Consider the following 16,237-nt stretch of genomic DNA (forward strand, 5'->3'; position numbering starts at 1 on the left):
TTAACAATATGTATAGATCTTGAATTATTTACTGCATAAAATGCTGGTTATAGTGTATTTTTTTCTAATAATAGTATGTACATACCTCATTAAAAGTACTGTTTAATCCATATTTTACCTAACAAGGCATTTCGTTGTCGACTCCTTAAAAATAAATTGATACCAGTTGCATTATACATCATTCGAAAGTTTTCAGAGGGTGATAATGAAGATTGTTTTAGATTTTCGAAATACCTTAATTGTTTTATTTTAATGAATTTGAAAATATATTTTCTACAGTAAAATTCTGCTATTTTAGATACCAAAAATATGTAAAATTTAAATTTTGCCTATAGTTAATGATATTTCAATATTTCTTCGTTCGCACAATAGCAATAGTGCTATGTACATTGTAAAATTTTGGAATATGTGTTTGTTGCGAAATCATGGTTTTGCCTGATTTTTGGACTGGGAAAATACATTTTTCGCCTTAAAATTGACATCTTTCAATATATCATTAAAATTAAAAGAGTTCCAACCAGCACCCTTAGAGACCTTTAGAATTATTTTAGCTTATTTTTGATCTTGTATAATAAAGCAGAAATATACATAGCAAACCAGTAACTGTTTATATAAAATATCGGTATTTTGTTTGTATCATCACCTTCCTTTCGCGGATCGATTTCACTTATTATTGTTGCTGAGGATACAAGGTTTATTGCCAATACAGAGCTTATACAATCAATACATACCCGTACTGTGAAAAAAGCTTTATATCGGAAATATACGTAACAAAACGATCACAGCAGAAAGGTATTTTGTATTGGCATAAAGTTTAAAATACATTGTTCAATTGGGAGTATATTTTAAAGTAGTTTATCATACAGATCTAGAGGAAAATTTTACACTTTTTGGGAACTAGATGCACATTACTTGAAAAAGGATCGAGATACACTAGGTGAGATTTATGAATTATTTTCGTCTTATCGTATTTCATCTTATCGTGTTATTTACCATCTTATTTGCTTTATAGGGAAACAATAGAAAGGTAAACAGTTCGATTTCGTTAGCATTAGTAAATCGAGGTAACTTTTTTTATCAGCCACACTTTGTTTTCATTAACGTTTTAAAATCTTCTATCTATTTTGCTTTAATGGAAGTTCTGAATTTCATTGATTCTTTGTATATTCTTTGTATATTGGTCAACAGATGTCAAGTGGAGACAGGATATATTCCATATCCTGCTAGTACATTTCAGATATGAATTTTGATTAAAACAAATGGCTGCCGCTTGTTAATTTACAAAATTTTAGATTGTAGCATGTAAGTAAAGGGTAGTCGGCAAAATCCCGTATCCTGTCACCAACAAGCTGTTTAACTAATCATATACGCGAACTATTACGAGAAAAAATATCAAAATTACAAGTACTCTCAATGGAAAACTATTGCAAATATATTCTACATTTATAGCCCATGCATTAGGAATAAGTGCAGATGTTGCATAAGTAATGTGCTAGAATAATGTAACTCCTTATAAGTTGAGACAATATTAATACATGAATATTTCTTGTAGATAAAAGCCTATAAAGATGGGGAAAGGAAATGGAGATCATCCTCCATCGAAGTAAGTTCAGTCAAATAGAATCTTGTTTTTGAATAGAAGACTATATAAGAATTACACATTTCAAATGATTTGCTTTGGTGTACTTACTTCATAAAGTTCATTGTTATTCTTATTTATAGCGATTTGTAAAATTAAGTATGTCTCTATGGACACTTTTGTGATATGCATGTTAAAGTGAAAGAATTAATAGACACATATCTACAAGAGCCATTTTTGGAATGTGTCGCTACATCATGCGAGTAGTCAAAGCATCTAGTGTTATTATTATTATTATATTATACCAGATTTATATAGCGCCCTTTTCATGACGAACACGTTCAAAGGCGCTTTACATATAGCAAACGCAGCACACAGGGCGCTAAATTCATCCTCTGCTGGTACAGACACAGAGCGATCTGACCAGAGGGACAGAGTGAGATAAAGCCCCCAGAAAGTCAGAGAGAACAGAGAGAGACATACAGGCATGTCCGGCTAACTTAGCCTAGCTCTTTGCGAATAGACAGTCTGGTTCTTTAACGTGTCCAGTGTATAGAACCGATACACGCGAAGCCGTTTTTCCTGGGAAGAACCAGTACAGGCCTCTTAGTCAGGTGGAAGACACTCAAGAGCATCTCAGAAATTTCCAGTTCCTGGTTCGGGATTCGAACCCCGGACCTCTGGATTGGCAGTCAAGCATGTTACCACTAGACCATCGGCCCACCTGTTTGTTCCTCCACATGATATAACTATGATGCTGTTTTATTTTGTATCCTTTGTTTTTATAAGTGACATGCTTTCTTTTTTTAGGTTCATAAATGAGCAATGGCTCCATCAGCTATCTATTTTGGTCTTTTTGGTTGGCAGCATTACGTTTTCGAGCCTAAGTATTGGGATGGATGATGGAGGCAGCTTTCCTTACCCATACTTCTTTACCGGATTTGTCTTAGCACCAATTGTAAGTACCATAGTGGACATACAATTCTTAAATGTTTGAAACACAATGTACGCATTTTTGATGAAATCAAATACTGTTAAATCCGAATGACCAATTGTGACACTAGAAACTCTAATTTGTAATGCGTTCAATGTTAAATGATCAATGTTACGTTTTGTTAGAGGTACTAAGTCGATGGAACGCTCCTTTTTTCAGTTGTTTTAGCCCCTTTAAAGATATAACATTCCGTTAATGTAATACTGCTTTCGGGCTACTTTTGATATGTAAAATTGCTTTTTGCTCACTTCCAAACTGTTATATTCTAGTGCCGTTGTCTCTTGAAAGAACTCCAACATCTTGCAGGTACTTTATAAGGGTTTGCTTTTTATATGTTTGAAATTCCTAACAGTAAACTGTTCATCAGTATAATAATATTTGATCATGTCACATAACACATGATCTTAACAAGTAATTGGCATCGGTATTAACGACGGACCACAATTAATATAAAAACAAAACAAATAAGCTCTTGTTCTGCGGTTTGTTGTCTCTATACCTCTTAAAAGCCGATTTGTCATGGTGATCAGTACACCTTATGACGGAATAGTTTTAAACATATAGTTTATATTAAATACTCGATGTCTTACAGCTTCTTCTAAACTTCATATCCAGATGGTACGTCATAATAGCTGTGCAAAGGAAAGAATTGAGCAGAAAGAATATACTGGAAATATTGAAAAATACACTTTTTGGTGTAAGTAATATTCATTTTGCATGCATTATTGTCATTGAAAGCAGAATTTTGACTTATTAAGAATTTCAAAAAGAGCTGGTAATGAAAATCAAATAAGTACAAATGTTACTGAAGCCTACTAAATACATTGAAATACTAATAGATAAAAACAACAAATTCTTCTAATCACAACCTAATATAATTAATATTTTCTTCATTTTTTTTGTTTATTTATACACTATTAATCTAAATATTGTTTTTATTTACTTAGATTACAAAGGTTGTGTTTGGCTTTACCACTTTACTTGCTTCTTTTACAAAAAGCCAAGATAACAAGCTCACATGTTAAAAATGTGATACACTTCTGTTTATTTTTCTTACTAATTTTTAGTAAAAATACCATATTTGTAAAAAAAAACTATTAAGATACAAATGTGTGTTTATTACCAAAAGTTCAACGTCTTTTAAACTTTTGATAAAATTCACTGGTTTTCCTACCGACTAGATAAAACATATTCATTTGAGAAGAAATATTTTTCTTTATTTATATATTTTTCGGTTTTTCTTATATCAATACTTTTTTCTTAGCACTGATTATGTTTTGAGAAGAATAGGGACATATTTATACAAAATTTGAATAGGCTCAAGGGTAATTTCCTGCGTCTAAATACAGAATAAAATACACATTTAGATTCGTTTTTTGACATATCTTTCTATATTTTGCAAGCGCTGAAGATCGTAATTACCTGTTACTTTTGAATGTAATCTCTTGTCAAACATGTACTTTATCTATTTTGAACAACTTTGACATGCATGCTTATGAAACTTAAATAAACTATTTTCAGCTAAATTTCTTTTGATAAATTGGCTAAATTATTGATGGAAATTTGAAGTGTCTTTGAAACAGTGTTTTGATATATTTAATTGTAGCAACATATCTGGCCCTGGTCCTGCAAGGTGGGAATGTTGTGGTGTATTCCTGGTTCAATACTTTCAGGAATGGGTGGAGTAAACTGCGGAATAGATGGTAACAATGACAATAGTTCCCCAACAAAAGATACTCTTAGAGTAAGGAATACCTGTTACTATGATATAGAAGGAGAACGTAGCGAAGTGTACAGAGGCTTAGCTATAGGATTAGTTATCGTGCATGTGCTTTCCTTTGTATACCTGACGCATAGCAATTGTCCCGTGCACTGTGTTCATGAGCATATAAAAGAAGATCCACGAGGCAATACTGTGTCTCGAGCTAATGCCCGTCCTGCTGCGGCTGCTACAACGGCGTCCCCAACGACTCACGCTGCGGCTCCTGCTGTAAACAACAGACATGCTTCAGCTTCTGGTGGAGCAAGTAATGAAATAAAAACTACAATGCAAAAACTTGAAGCAAGAGTAAGAGAACTTGAGAGTAGAGAAAGGCAAATGCAAGTTGTAAGTGTGCTATCTACGCCACCAGCCTACAACGATTCATTGAACCCTGATAGCAGCTGCAGGAGCACCGGAGTCCATCCTGACAATAGTTTCGTCTGACATCCTCATGTAAAGATCCATTACACATTATTAACTGATACAAACGGGCGAAACCTAAGAAGGGTCTTATTATAAGTATCTTATTACATGCTTTTCATTGAATTATTTAAATATTAGAAATATATTTGGTATTTTCACAGTGAGAAGTGTCAAATATATTTTTCACTATTAAGAAATATAAAATGGGGACATTTACTCAAAACATTAAAAAAATTGTTTTACATGTAAACTCATGAAAGCGATACCTTACATTGTCACTCTGCTTCATAACATTAACTAACTAATTTGTTTTTATTTTTGTGTGACCATAGATAGTGAATTGTCAAAACCGGTGCAAATGACATACAGTGTTCCGCAAAATTTTTCACAATGTACACTAAACCAGTTGGTACAATATGCAAGAAACATGGACTAAATCATCATTTTTACGCCGACGATGGGCAGCTTTATTTATCTTTCAAACCAACAAAACCGGTCTCTCAAAAAGATGCTTTACGCTGTGTTGAAAACTGTCTCGTAGAAATCGTATCTTGGATGAACAGCAACATGTTGAAAATCAATGCCGATAAAACTGAAGTCATTGTATTTACCTCTCAAAGAAACGAAAAACATATTGAATCGGTTACTGTGAAAATTGGAGAAGAGAACATTAAACCATCTAAATGTTTAAGGAATCTTGGTGCTTTTCTGGACTCCAAAATGAGCATGGAAAAACATATAAACTCAGTTTGTAGATTAGGGTACGGACAGCTACGTCAAATAGGCCATATCAGGAAATATCTAAATACAGATGCTACAAAATCTCTAGTAAATTCACTCGTCACTTCACGCCTTGATTATTGCAATGCGCTCTTGTATGGTGTTCCGCAGGTCTTGCTGAATAGACTTCAAAGTCTTCAGAACTCTGCAGCTCGAATTATAACGAGAATATCGCGTTATGATCACATTACGCCGGTATTAAAAGAACTGCATTGGATACCAGTTACTCATAGAGTGGACTTTAAGATTCTAGTTCACACATACAAAGCATTGCATGACCTATCACCGATCTATGTTAAAGACTTGCTAGAACTCTATCAGCCAGCAAGAAATTTGAGATCCAAGAACAACTCAAAACAACTAGTTGTTCCAAAAAGCAAAACTGTGAGGTACGGTGATCGTAGTTTTTCATCAGCTCCACCGAAGTTATGGAATGCTCTTCCGGCTACCATTAGAGACGCTAAAAGCTTGGATGCTTTCAAACGATCATTGAAAACACACTTTTTCTTCAAGATCTATTGAAACTCACTTTGCACTGGAAAACAAGCTTTGCAATGGAAATTATTTCCTATTGTTAAATGTTCTCTAAAATATCTAGGACAATTAAAATGTAGAGTAAAACCTGATTCAGGCTAAATACCTTTTATTGTTGATATATTTTTGTGTTGTATTGTATGTCCATATCAGTATGTGATATGTAGTTTGTACAGCGCTTTTGAACGTTTATTTTATAGATGAAAAGAGCGCTATAAAAATCTGGTAAATAATAATAATAATAATAATATTTATTATAATACATCTTCTTATTTGAAGTGCAATAGTTGCAAGACAAACATGTACGTTCATTACTAATCATGCGATTTCGATGATGTTTTGAGCTAGCGTCTGATTTACTTATACATTTAAAGAAAACCCTGAACCCGGCTTATATTAATTATTTCATTTGACAGCAAGTTTAATTATGTTTAAAAATACTCAGAAGTCAAGTTTGCATTCAAAACCCAATACTGGTGTAAGATATTCTCCTTTGAACGTTATCATGGTTAACTTGGGGATATACATAAATGACTGGTGGAAAAGATACAGATCCTGATTTATGTTACCGTTTGACAAAATAAGACCGTAACGGTAATAAGTAGTACAGCATTATTTTAAGATTACGATTCAAGATTCGATATATGTTATAATGTATGTTCATCGATGAACATTTGATAGTACATTGTAATCGGATCTCCGTGGCCGAGCGTTAAGGTTGTTGACTTCAAATCACTTGCCCTCACAACTGTGAGTTCAGATCTTTGAGCTGCAAATGTGCCTAAGTAATACCTGATTGGGCACCTGGGCTTTCACTCACCATCAAAATCTGGAAAGTAGCTATATAGCCTATTGTGTCTATGTGACGTTAAACCCTACAAAAACACGCACACGCACACGCACGCACACGCACACGCACACGCACACACACGCGCGCGCTCTCTCACACACAAACCAAATAGTAATAAGTACTTTATAATAAGGCATATAATATATGAGAAAAACATGAAATTCATGAGAAACTATTAGTTCACGCACTCTCGAGTGAATTTTTCTTTACAAAGCGTTCATTTTATACCATAAATGATCTTTCTCACAAAATACAGATATTTAAAAGTTTTGTTGATATTGTTGTATATATATTTCAAGACTGACAGTTTCGGTGCAATGCAATATTATTGGGTGACAAAAGATAAAATTATTGTGTTATTACATTTTGAAAGGTTTATAAACATTTCTTTTATACAATACTTGAATGATGAGACATATGTGTAACTATATCTAAACACTTATACTAAATCTTTGTGATTTTCATTGACATTTACTTACTATTTTGTAGAAGATGTTCAACCTATTCTAGACATGTTCTAGATGGTGGCAACTTCTTTTGCAATGTTTGTTTATGACTAAATTTGTTTAAAACGCACATGTATATCAGCTTAATAGTTAGTGCATTCCAATAGAGTTTAAAGGCGGTAAATCAAACTTTTGCCAAGTTATGAATTTGTTCTAAACTTTAACAACATATAGACATATGTATGTTCATTATGAATTTCAGAATGACTGTATTATATTTGACAAAGATTTGCATATTGATGATTTTATCAATTCATTAGAATTGCAAGTTTGTAAAATTTTATTACCATCCTTTCTCTATCTTGGTTGCGCAACCAAGACAGATTGGGAAAAAATTCATTCAGAAGCTATACACTGTTTTAAAGAATGCCTTTCGGTTATAATTGTTAAAATATTCCAATATCTAACACATGCAACTGTATAACTAGATATTAATATCGAAATGGAGAGAAATAGTCTACTTTATATCTGTTTAAAAATTTAATATTAAATTCTGCGTTAGGTAGTGTGTCTGGGCGGTAAGGGGGTTGAGGGAATTGGTAATTACTAAATGGCATAAGAATAATAAAACTTAATTTAACGTAGAAATTTAACTCTAAGTAGTTGTGTTTTTAATTATTTAGGTAAATCTAAACTTAAAAAGAATAAATTCAAAAAATGAAAAAAAATGTCATAAAATGTTGCTTAAATGTGATTAACCACGTTTAAAATATCCTATGTATGATACTCATGTTGTCAAACTTCTTACTACTCCTTTATTGACTTCATAGGTATTCTCTTTCTTGGCCAGGCGAAAGTGTATATAGTGATAGTTTAAATACACTGAGTGGTAGTCGGATTTATTGAACCTTTAATGACCACATCGCCTGTGATATTACCAGAGTATCGATTGTACTTTTATCTATATCTTCACTAACGGTACAGAGGTCAATCGGCGGGTACAGCTTGTACAATCAATAAAAACCTGCATGTCGAAATATTAATTATAAAGAATTTATATAATTAATGTGATCGTGTTCTTGATTAAACCAATGTTATGCATACGTTCATTAAACTCATCTTGTTGGAAATAACAGTTTTTCAAACTCCACGCTTCGTTCTTTTTTTTACATCTGCAAAACATTGATCCATTTCAATGAAAATGGGATGAAAAATTTAATGATAAGTCTATTTAATAAAACATGATAACAAAAACTATTTGACGTACAAACATTTAGCCGTACCAATTACAATAAGGTAACCATGAAGTATAAAAATCACATAATATGACTGCAGTACACTAAGAACTTGAGTAATATGGATGTACGTTTGTCATTCATATTACATATTCATTTTTCAGCTGTAGTTGCAGTTGAACGTCTTTCAGTATTGTTCATATTAACGTTGACATTGTAAATCGTAAGTATAGCGCCACTAATGACAATACCTTTCATGGATGCCGTATATGTTAAAATAAGCAACAGAAAAACATATTTGCTATACATTGACAAACATACACTCTGCACAACTTATTCATACTTTATATTTGTCGATACAAATCATATTCAGAACTAATGTTCATGTGCGTAATAGTATCACATGTCTTAATAAAGGCCTGTTCTGTAATCCTCTAGCCACGAAATTGCTTAATTGTATAGATAGCACGACTTGCCACATAGCACCCACATGCACTCATTTTTTTACCTTTTAATTTTGGAATTGCATCATTGTAACTGTCACAACTCAATGAATTTACGTCCATCTGTTATCGTAGTTATGTTGTACATTACACAATGATCATTCAATACGGTGTTCAAGTTTCGTTGTTTAAAAATATGTCATTGTTTGACGACAACAACAAAAACTTAAAGTAGAAGAAATTTTTATCGACTCCGTCTCATGAATCCGTTAACGGATCTTCTTCAGATTTGGTCTGCAGCATTGTTAGAAGGATATTTCACTAGTTTCCTAAAACAGTGTTGCTTGACTGCATGAAGACGCCGCTAGAGCTTAAATCACTTTTAAAAAAGCGTCTTCTTCTGATGAACCGCTAAAGGGATCTTCAATATATCTGGTCTGCAGCATCGTTAGAATTTTTTTCAGATCTACCGGTATTCAAATAGTGCCACTTGACTGCATTTGAAACCTCTGGAGCTATAAAAATATCTTTAAAAGACTTCATCATGTGGGTCTTCATCAATTTTGGTCCGTATTAATGTTAGGTGGACCTTTCTCGTCTTTTTCAATGGTTCCGCTTGACTTGATTTTGGAGCACGTCAGTGCTAGAAATGGAAAAGTGATCTTTAAATAACTTTTTTTTCATGGGCCGCTCGATTGAAATTCCCAAGCTTGTTCAAATGGGCCAGCTTGACTGCACGTGGAGTTCGTAAAACCAAAATAAATGAATAAAAATCAAGTAAAATAGATAACTGAAAATAATAAAAATATGTACACAAGACTTCCCTGAAGTCGCCGGCTTGCATTCAGGAGTCATAATTACATTGTGTACCATCTTATTTCTGAAAATAGAATGAGTTAAGTCCCTCTGGAAGCAGGTCTACACAACAGGTAAGAAAATGAAACTGCTTTTCTTTTTTCACAGCCAGATCTTATTTTTATGATTTTTGAAGATAAGCGTTATTACAAAATTAATAACACCATGTTAGGAATGACATGTACATTAATTGTTCGATGTCTACATTGTAAATTGAAATGATAATTTTCTGCAGCTTCTTGTGAACAAGGTTTGTTGTGAACGCAAATCTGTCTAAAAGAGTAACTAGATTAAACATCGTATCGAAAAATGGAGTGAAATTAAACAGTATGAACTGATCCAGATCAACTGCATAATTACAAAATTACTTGTAATTCACATATATATAGTCATGACTAAAAAGGATCCGAAGTATGAGCAATTTAGTCTATTTGTCAATGATAGCTCTGATTATAAGCAATTTGTTCAAAACACAAATAATTGATTAATTTGTCCTAATTATTATTGTTTGACGTATAATAATAAAACAATTGATTAATTCAGTTTGGTAAATGCACCACATTTGCCAACCTTGTGACGGTTTCTTTTAAGGACATTAGGGCATGACCACACCGGAGCTAAGAACAATAAAGATATATATATATGCCAGAAATCTAAGTCATATAATTAATCTATAATCTACTTTATTTGGAATTTTGTTGTTACTGTAATTTTCAAGGTTCAGAATGTCGCCTGGTCGAGTTCCAGGACCTGCAAACCAGGACGTCTTGGTACATTGCTTCAAATCTTCTTGGCGGTGTAAACTACGTTATAAAAGGAAAACAAAATGAAAATATCACCGTCAAAATACCTGTTGCTATGACATTTGAATACGAAAATAAAAAGAAAAATAGCCAAAGGATTTATCGTTATCTACGTGTTTTTGCTTGTATATCTGTCCTTGGTTAGATTATAGATGATGCAAAGGGGAAAAGAGTGATTTCGGCTATTTCCCCTCCAACAAAATCTGTAAACATAACAAAAGTGCCACCTCCTTCCGGTGGATCAAACAATTATTAAGCCTCTTAATGTCCACTATGCGACAGAAAACCATTAAAACCATTGTGAAACTCGTAATGAAGGGGGAACTTAACAGTATTGAAGCAAGACTAAGAGAACTTGAGAAAAGAGAAGGACAGATGGGAGACAATGATCCGTCTGTTTCAAAAAGAACAAAGGAGCCTATCCTGACGTTAGTTTCAATGAAGGACGTTATATCTTGACCGTAAGCTAAGTGTGCAGTCTGAATTGATGAAACGTGTAGTCTCAGCAAGCAAGATATACAAGTACAAATGTAATATGTTTAATTCTTTTTGAAGAAAGATAAAGGCCCAATTTACCTATATTAAAAACGTTTTAAGACCAAGATTCACTAACTTCACTAACATTCTTACTCTGAAATTGAGACTTTAAATCCTTTTAAAATGCGTTTACAGTGAGTCTTTACTTTTGTAATTGCATGGAAACCCTTCAAGATACTGTAATAACTAAAATGAAGAATGATTTTAAAAGAATAGTATTTTATCTACCCAAACTGTGCTCGCGCTTACTTACTCCGATCAGTTGATTCGAAATGTGCCCAACATGGTAATATGTTGTTCTTTTAATTTAAATGAATTTATTTGTATATGCAAATAAGTCTTTCGTCCTGAAAGAAACATTTTCTTTAGAGTCGATACTTCAAGATGGAAACTTTCAGGCACATATTTTTAGATAAACTTTCATGTCGTCCAATTAGGGGACATGCTTTCAGAAATTTGAATGTACCTTGTTGTACTTTTTTAAAACACATGTCAAAGGCTATACAACAGCAAATGTGCAGACAATATCAAAATTATATCTAAATTGATATTTTTAAAGAATGGGATGAATTAAAGCTTTTGTTTGTTTGTAGCACATTGTTACCGCGTTTTCCCCGCAATAAAAACAATTTTCGTTTTTTTTTGCAGACATGCTTAAATTCACTTTTAAAATCACTTAGCTTTATTCTATTACTTAAATTTACAAGCAGTAAAAACTGTTACAAGTCTGTGCTTTCTGAAGTTTTCTCAAGGGAACCTAACTACATGTAATAGTTTGATTGCTTTGTTGTTGTGTCTGTTGTTGTTTTACCGAGGTTTAAGCCGTTTTCAATAACAAAACGGTGGTCAGTTAACCTAACCAGTTTTCATTGATTCCGCACCAATAGCGACTTGGACGCAACAAATTTACAATGGCCGAGTAGATAAGGTCGCTGGCTTCGTATCTATTGTCCCTAACCTCTGTGGGTTCGAAACCTTGCTAAGGATTAAGAATTATTTCTTCTTGCAAGCCGTCCAGATGGTTCATGGAAGGTCAATGGCTCTACCCAGGTGTCCGCTCGTGATGAAATAATGCTGCCGTATGACTTATAAATGTGTCGGTATGAAGTTAAACCCAACAATAAAGTAGCTAACACATCCATATGACTCGAACATGGTCATATTTCAAATCGTTAAGGAGAAAATACAGCGCTTCTTGTGTATTCATACCATTTTCAAAAGTGTAATATTAAACAGGGAAATCATGATAAGAAATGTTTCCACGCACTTTTCTACGTAATTGTTTGGAAGAAACAGTTTTGATTTTGTATACTCGTGTTATGTTTACGTCGCTTGCAAAGCACGAGCGCAGGTTTTTATCAAATACTAACCTAGTAGTCAAGAAAGTATTTGGATACCAACCTGCGCTCGTGCGTTTTTCAGGTTGATACGCTCAATACTAACCCAATCAAAACAAAGGAGTCATGCGGTAAGAGATTATATTTATCATGCAACTACTATGCAAAGTGCCTGATATCACTTCCCTGATATTTTATTTTGATATCACGTCAATGACCTGATATCAAAATTAAGCTTCTCCCATATTGACGGACTAGTTTTTACATCAGTTTCCTTTCAAATTGAATTTTATTACAGAGTCCAGTTTTAAGGTTTCGATGGAGGCCTCGAGAAACAAAAAACAAACAACACCAAATCATAGAAAGAAAGAGTTGTTTGACATGAAAATTGAACAGCATGTAAACATGTATATTACTTTACGAAACAAGTGTCAGTATACTGATATAAACATTGAATTCCGGAAAAGGGCTGTCTAAAGGGGCTCCACTTCCGGACAGTTAAACGCCTTTAAAAACTCACCATTTTCAAAGAACAGTTACACATGTTTGTTTTGATACATTTGCAGTAGCGTGCGAGTGGTGAAATTTCGCATAACAAGGTGGAACACAGTTTTCAGCAATTGTTTATCTTTATTTCTTTACAAATGGCATTCATTTACGAAGGGAGACAACTGTTCCCGATTATTTTAAATACAAATGGCATTCATTTTCAAAGGAAACAACTTTTTCGGATTATTTTAAGTAATCTTTGAGAAAAAGTTGTCTCCCTTTGAAAATTAATGCCATTTGTAAAGAAAAAATGATAAACAATTGCTGAAAACTATGTTCCACCTTGTTACGTGAAATTTCACCACTCGCACGCTATTGCAAATGCATCAAAACAAACATGTGTAACTGTTCTTTGAAAATGGTGAGTTTTTAAAGGCGTTTAACTGTCCGGAAGTGTAGCCCCTTTAGGCAGCCCTTTTCCGGAATTCAATGTTTATATCAGTATACTGACACTTGTTTCGTAAAGTAATATACATGTTTTACATGCTGTTCAATTTTCATGTCAAACAACTCTTTCTTTCTATGATTTGGTGTTGTTTGATTTTTGTTTCTCAAGGCCTCCATCGAAACCTTAATGTCGCACGACTTTTTTCTAAACACCTTCTGTAATCTCAACTAGTAACCTGTCTCCACTTCCATCGCACAGACATTAGTAGGTAGACCTACTTAATGACGTCATTGCGTAACGTTCATCATGACATCACATCGATTCTTGGAAAAGTTTATAAAACATTTGACAGTTGACACTATAGTTATTCTTGATTTAATTTTATGCCAAATTTAAGGCATCTTTTTTATTAATTAGAAGCAGAAGTGGTAGTGTTAATTATAATTCTTGGAACAGTGTAAATTTAGTGATTAAACGTTAAAGACAATCTGACTCAGTCTGGAAAAGGATATGAAATTTTCAGCGCTAGGGACAGGTAGCTGCCTTAATCAAATGTTTAAAAATGTGGAAATAAAGCATATTCTGATTTATTCAAGAGGATCAATTTTTATTTTTACGCAGGTAAGAGTTTATTTTATTGTAAGTTTTTTTATAAGAATACCAGAAAGTCAATAAATATTGTTTTAGTTGAATTCGATATGGCTGCCGTATTGTTTCGTTCATATGTTTCAGAAGCGGATGAATTTTCAGATCCGTAAATTATGAATTTATTTATATTATCTTTTGCTTCAGAAGTCAATATTACAAAAAAAGAGGAGAGGATATATGTTGTCCTAGAGAGGTTGTATGAGTTTCATGATAAATAGAATAACAGACAACTGTCTTCTGATATCAATGTTATCAGGCTCGGCAGATATGGGCCTGATAACATTGATATCAAAAGCCAGTAGCCTGTTATTCTCTATGTGTTGAATAGGTGTAAGACAAAATAGTGAAAAACCCAGAAGAAATATTCGTCAAATTCTGATTACAAAAAGTCAGGCATATTGCGTTATTCACAGCCCGACTATTATATAGTTTGCAAACATTACTTGACTAATACGTAATAAGCGTGGCAATCACATTGCATTTATTACCAGAAAAGTGTTATATTTGAAATAAACATAATTGATTATACTCATAAACTTGAGAATCTTCTATAAAGCTCTTACACATACTTACATTTTGTGTCTTATTTATTAAAATTTATATTTCGTTGTACTATTTTGCGAATTATGTCCTATCTAAACAATCTGTAATATGTATTTAATACTAAGTGATTAGAAAACATGCGAAACATTTTCACAGTCGCAGTAGCCTGAGGGAGATTAGAAATGACACCCGTCCGACCTTCCTTTCGTCTGTTCTGACGGTAATATTGGCATGACTTTAATTTAGTATTGACTGAAACATGACATATTAGTTAGATCTGTAATATTTATTCCCATTTAACTACATGTAATAAGTCGGTCCGTTTACATTACAATATATTTACAGTTGAATCATACAACTAGATATACTTACCGGTTAATTTATTTCAATGAACATTTTTGTATTACTCTATATTTATTTATGATTCGTGAACATGTGACCTGTTATACTCACTTTGCTGTTACTCTTAACCCAATAAAAAGAGACAGATATTTTTGTTTTGTGCGGGATTTAATGTCACACCGACAAAAGTTTAGCCTTTCACGCTGAAGGGAAACGCCAGATTCCCCTCCGGTCATAGTTTCAGACGCAAGCGGCACCTTGGTAGAACCAGCAACATTCCGTAGTCATGAATAATTCTACACCCAAAGTCAGGTTAGCGACTAGAAGTTCTCAACCTTAATCACATGACCAATGGGACCCCGAAACAAGATATAAGAGTTCTTACTCAGAAAAGAAACTCGTTCGAATGGGTTCACAAATGTTGTTCCTAAGACGAAGACCTTATGTAAGCCGTTGCTAGCAGAAGTCTCCATAAGATATTGTTTGATTTAATGTTCGATGTTTTTCAAAAGAAGCGGTTATCATAGCTTAGATACAAGGACTGACCTTTTCTCCATAAGGTGCTGGTTACTATTACACAAGCTGGCCACCAGTTTTTTTTATAATTGTTGAAAATATGCTCGCTAATTGGTGTACATGTAGATTTAGTTGTATGAATCAGCCAAGACAGAATAAGAAAACATTTCTTTGGTCAGACAGAATGCAAATAATAAATGTAAGAATTGGAGTTATAAAGTCTGTCAACATTTAAACAGTATGACTGTGATTTATATTGTAATATTGAAACGCCATTTCATAAAGTTGATATTTTTAGTAATACGCTACCTAAAATTATTGATGATTATGCACAAGATTGGAGTAGAGATATTACCCATGATATTGCATGGAATGGAAAAGGAAGAAACAAGCTTAGATTATATAAATCATTCAAGCAAAATGTGATGCTAAGCAATATTGTACACTAGTCTTTAAAAGATCTTACAGGAGTGCTCTGGCTAAGTTCAGAAGTGTCACAGTCCCATCTGGTATTGGTCTAAAACGATATATTGGGTTCTTGCAAACATTATATACTGTATCTGCTTCCGGAATAAAAGAGGATCTTCCGGTCTGTCCCTCTTTTTTCCCGCTATATGGAGTTTTTACCGGTGAAAATCACAGCAAATATTGAAAAAATCACAGACCATAGCAA

General features: G+C 33.4%; 1 protein-coding gene across 5 annotated transcripts; it reads left to right on the forward strand.

Moving 5' to 3' along the window:
• The first annotated feature begins 791 nt into the window (after positions 1 to 791).
• On the forward strand, positions 792 to 6,302 carry LOC123545673 (uncharacterized). Of its 5 annotated transcripts, none has more exons than XM_053544490.1 (5): positions 792 to 937; positions 1,553 to 1,603; positions 2,390 to 2,537; positions 3,166 to 3,270; positions 4,247 to 6,302. In XM_053544490.1, exon 5 carries the CDS (start codon positions 5,149 to 5,151, stop codon positions 6,058 to 6,060), a length of 912 nt encoding a protein of 303 aa, XP_053400465.1. In that variant the 5' UTR covers positions 792 to 937; positions 1,553 to 1,603; positions 2,390 to 2,537; positions 3,166 to 3,270; positions 4,247 to 5,148; the 3' UTR covers positions 6,061 to 6,302. The 5 variants fall into 3 exon arrangements, with proteins under 5 accessions (XP_053400465.1, XP_045187923.2, XP_053400484.1 ...); XM_053544509.1 differs by lacking the exon at positions 792 to 937 and having other exon boundaries at positions 1,432 to 1,603; XM_053544496.1 differs by lacking the exons at positions 792 to 937; positions 1,553 to 1,603; positions 2,390 to 2,537 and having other exon boundaries at positions 3,155 to 3,270.
• The last annotated feature ends 9,935 nt before the right edge of the window (positions 6,303 to 16,237 follow it).

The sequence above is a fragment of the Mercenaria mercenaria genome, chromosome 1 (genome assembly GCF_021730395.1).
Source record: "Mercenaria mercenaria strain notata chromosome 1, MADL_Memer_1, whole genome shotgun sequence".
Taxonomy (NCBI): Eukaryota; Metazoa; Mollusca; class Bivalvia; order Venerida; family Veneridae; genus Mercenaria; species Mercenaria mercenaria.

Coding starts and splice junctions, on each gene's coding strand:
- LOC123545673 (XM_053544490.1), top strand. CDS start 5,149: ATGTACACTAAACCAGTTGGTACAATATGCAAGAAACATGGACTAAAT.